Source organism: Bactrocera latifrons, unplaced genomic scaffold (genome assembly GCF_001853355.1).
Source record: "Bactrocera latifrons isolate USDA-ARS-PBARC rearing strain unplaced genomic scaffold, ASM185335v1 scaffold_66, whole genome shotgun sequence".
Taxonomy (NCBI): Eukaryota; Metazoa; Arthropoda; class Insecta; order Diptera; family Tephritidae; genus Bactrocera; species Bactrocera latifrons.
This window is the reverse complement of record NW_017537334.1, coordinates 1,385,811-1,389,704: the sequence shown is the minus strand read 5'-3', so window position 1 is coordinate 1,389,704 and position 3,894 is coordinate 1,385,811. Positions and strand designations below refer to the sequence as shown.

Sequence of the window (3,894 nt, the reverse complement as noted above, 5' to 3'; positions counted from 1 at the left end):
TTTGATTATTTACACATAGTAAAGCACCCTATATTTTTTAACAAGACAATAAAAAATCTTACAAATTAGGAAATATTATAAAAATATAGACAGTTTTTAATAAAACAATAAACCTTATCTAACAATCAACAATTACCTACGCGTACCGAGGCACCCTATATTTTAAATAAATATAATTTAAATTGTATTTCATTACAAATTCTAACAAAACTATACACACATTTGAAAAAAAAGTAGTTATATGAATTAAAGTGGACTACTAAACATATTGAGCCACCCTATATTTTGGCCACTATTTCAGTTTTCATTTAGTTTCGTAGCAAAATTTGCATAATCGTTATTTGTTATTATTGTTTATGGCTATTTTAGCTGTTACATACATTTGACTGCAATTATCTATATTAACTGCTTAGCCGGCGCACACACATATCTATTTATATATACTATACATATAACTATTATTGACTCTGCCATTTATGCAGCTTTCATTGCATGGTTGACTGATGAAAAGCGGATGAAATATTGCTTTGTTATGGCATTGGGCGCAATAATTAGAAATAAATTTATAGTCAGGTATATATCGTCACCTKAAATGCAAAATAACGTAACAACATTTTCGGAAATTTACAGTGGCATGAATGAAACACGAAATAAAATGGAACATGAGTGAAAAAAATTTYAATATTGGTYTATAAGTGAGCGCAKAACCTRAAAATGTTGGACATATGTAATRTTATGTATGTAATTTGAAGTAGTGAATCGTAATCAATAATATACTCAATTTCGAAATTTTTGATGATACGTTATTCTCTGCTTAGATTTTCGTCAATGAAAAGTGGCATTTTTATGGAATAGGAAGGGGCTATTCTATGCAGAAGTATGATGTATAGTGGATAGGGYTACTGAGAACAGCTCCTTCACTTCAGTATTCAACTAAAGTCTTAGAATTGTAGGTTCATAAAAAGCTGAGTAATAGTCTTAGACAATTTTCATGTTGAGTTCAAAAACTGATCGAACTTAGTTAAATATAGCAGCACAAGTTTATTATACTTTTTATAAGGGTGTTTTTATTTGATTGTATATAAAATATATATTACTATATACATAAATACATATTTATTATTTTGAGTTTAAGTAGTTAAAATCTATAATGTAAATCTTTCCTCCGCACACCTTTAAGCACTAATCAGCTTACTACATATCAGCTGCACACAGCAAGGGTGACACTACATCAAAGGCGAACGCGACATTTATTTGCTGTATTTGTAGTATTTTTATGACCATAGCAGCTTTTATGGAGCTTTAAAAATATCGCTTGCAGAAAGTGTATTCAAAAATCAAAGCATAAAAAACATAATGGACAATTGATGTGATGTTAATATACATACAAGGAAACTTTTGTAGATATGTCGTATTTTTGTTTTCAACCCCATGATTTATGTGTAATTGGAAGCGCTTTAAATAACAATCAATTCGCTAGAGACGAACGAATATTATGGATTTTTTTACGCATTCGAAGCATAATTTATGTTTAATTATAATAAACTGTCGCCTGATAAATTGAAAATTAAATGTTTTTGGACACGAACTTGCTTATAATAAAATTATACTAAATTCATAAGATCGACTTGAAATCTGTTTTGTCGGAGTGTGTCATTATTTGTCATCTCAGCAAATTTGTGTTTGACTCAAAGTGCTTTGTCTATCTGTAAGGGTCTTATGATCCAGTGTTGAGAAGTTTTAGGCATCACAACGGTACAACGTTCTAAGCTGTTCGAGTGAGCTGCTTGTTACGTTCGACCTTTTAACCTGGCCTAAACTGATTCCATGATTTCTTTTCGAAGCACAAACATTTAAGTCTCCTACAATTTTGGATATTTATATTATTATTATTTTTTATTTTTTGCGTCAGATATAAATTTATACTCTAAGGTTAGATACGAGTATAGTGAGGATAGGATCAAAAAACATGCTTCAATCTCCTTTTAGATTTTTCTACTTGAACGATATTTGTTTTACGATTACTCGAGTAATAATCACGTACTGAAAATATCAGAAAAATACTTCTATGATACCGTTAGAAAGGTATTTACTGGGGAAACGTGCATCATRTTAAAAGCTGTGAGTCATTCTCTAAAGATTCTGTTCCTGAGCTTGAAAAGGGAAGTAGAAAAAATCAAATAAAATAACTATAGAATTCGAAAAAATGTGTTTTCATTTGTACATATGTATGTGTTTCAAGTATTTATATATATGTATATGTGTGGATATAAATTGYCATTCTTTGTCATAAACAGACTGATACAAAACGTTTGATTGTTTGCTCAGCGAAGTGAAATGACGCATCGGCAGCTAATGTGCGCCATTTTGCAAAAAAAAGAAAATTAACAACAATAACAAAAAACTCATAAGAATAATGCATATGCGCTTCAAAATTTTCAAATGTTTTTATTTTAACTTTTAGCAGTGTATTATTGACTCAACACATTTCAAAGTAATATATATATTCATATGCTATGTGATATACATACATACATATGTACGAGTACAAACACATATGGTGTGTGCATAAGGAAGCAGCAGATGTGCTTTGAATTACTTCAAATGAAATATGGGATTGTCAATGCCTGACGCAAGCTCCAATGCGCCATATACATATATGACTATATATATGTGTATATTATATATTTACCTGCATTATTTATATGGAATGTGGTGAATTCTAGGAAGTGCTGTCTCAAATTTGTGGCGTGTATATCACTGGCGTCAAATCGCAAAAACCACAAAGATAATGAGAAACTTGTACATTATCATAGAGTTCAATTTACACACACACACACTAATATATTTATATGTCAGACAGTTCATAAGCATCTTTATAGACACAACTAAATAATTTATGCAAAACTCGCATTCGCCGCTTTATGAAATTCAATGTAAGCGTCGAAAGCAATTATAAAACCACATAATAATAGGAAAATATTTTAATTTTTTTCTCGCTCTGCCTTTACATCGGCAGCGGCTGAATTTAGAAGACTCTACAATGTTAAGTGTCCACAAAACAAAAGCAGCTGAGCAAAATATTTAATAACGGCCGCTGTGACTCGCATAAAAATCAGTTAGATTGAAGGTATGCAACAACAATAAGACAAAACAACAACAGCGCGCACATAGGCACGCACGCAAAAGTGTTTTTTGTTTGCTTTGCTTTACATGCTTTTTTTTATTATTATTTATGCTCACGTATTCTAATAACGCAGGCAAATTAATTTTCAGCTACAGCAATTTTTTTCGTGTGCGACAACATTCCAAATCAAACGGTAGCGGTAATTGCAAGCAACAGCAAGTGGGAAGCGCTTCTTGCAAAAGTGAAAAAAAAATTTTAAATACTAAAAGCAAGAAACAATAAAATAAAATAAAATTTCGCAAGTGAAGTGCCGCTCGAGAGTTGAGTGTAAATTCTAGCAGATTTCCAGCCAGCAAAGGCACAGTGAAAGCAAACCGCTTGATAAACAAAAGACTTGAGCGCCGAACGCGATGACCACACAAGCGCACACGACGCCGAAGATGAGCGCGGCAAGGAGCCAGCTGCTCGCGGCCTTGCTAATATTCGCCAGTCTGCTGGTCAGCCAGGTAAGTCACGCTGTGGGAATTTTTATGCGTTTCGCAATTATATTTAAGTTGTGTACTTTGCGGCGAAATTTAACTTGGCATGCAGATTTTTACTACGACAATGGCTTTCTAATTATTTAAATAGGCTTTTAGCCGTAAAGCAGAAATAATTCTGCTTTTATATTAATGACTTTAGTATTATTTTATTACAATATCGGAGAGAAATTTTAGCAATTAGAGTCGGAAATTAAAATAATTAAATTTTACTATCTTTATCAATAA

At 31.8% G+C, this 3,894-nt stretch overlaps 1 protein-coding gene across 6 annotated transcripts in view; it reads left to right on the top strand.

Annotated features, from left to right (window-relative positions):
* The window catches only part of LOC108975499, a 93,841-nt gene that overhangs the window by 2,002 nt on the left and 87,945 nt on the right, over window positions 1–3,894 (top strand). For 5 of the 6 annotated variants that reach the window (XM_018944010.1, XM_018944009.1, XM_018944007.1 and 2 more), the window contains exon 2: window positions 3,277–3,633. In XM_018944010.1, coding sequence (XP_018799555.1) covers window positions 3,538–3,633 — 96 coding nt within the window. In that variant the 5' untranslated portion in view covers window positions 3,277–3,537. Of the gene's footprint in view, window positions 1–3,260; window positions 3,634–3,894 lie in introns of all 6 variants that reach the window. The other variant, XM_018944008.1, reaches the window with a different exon arrangement.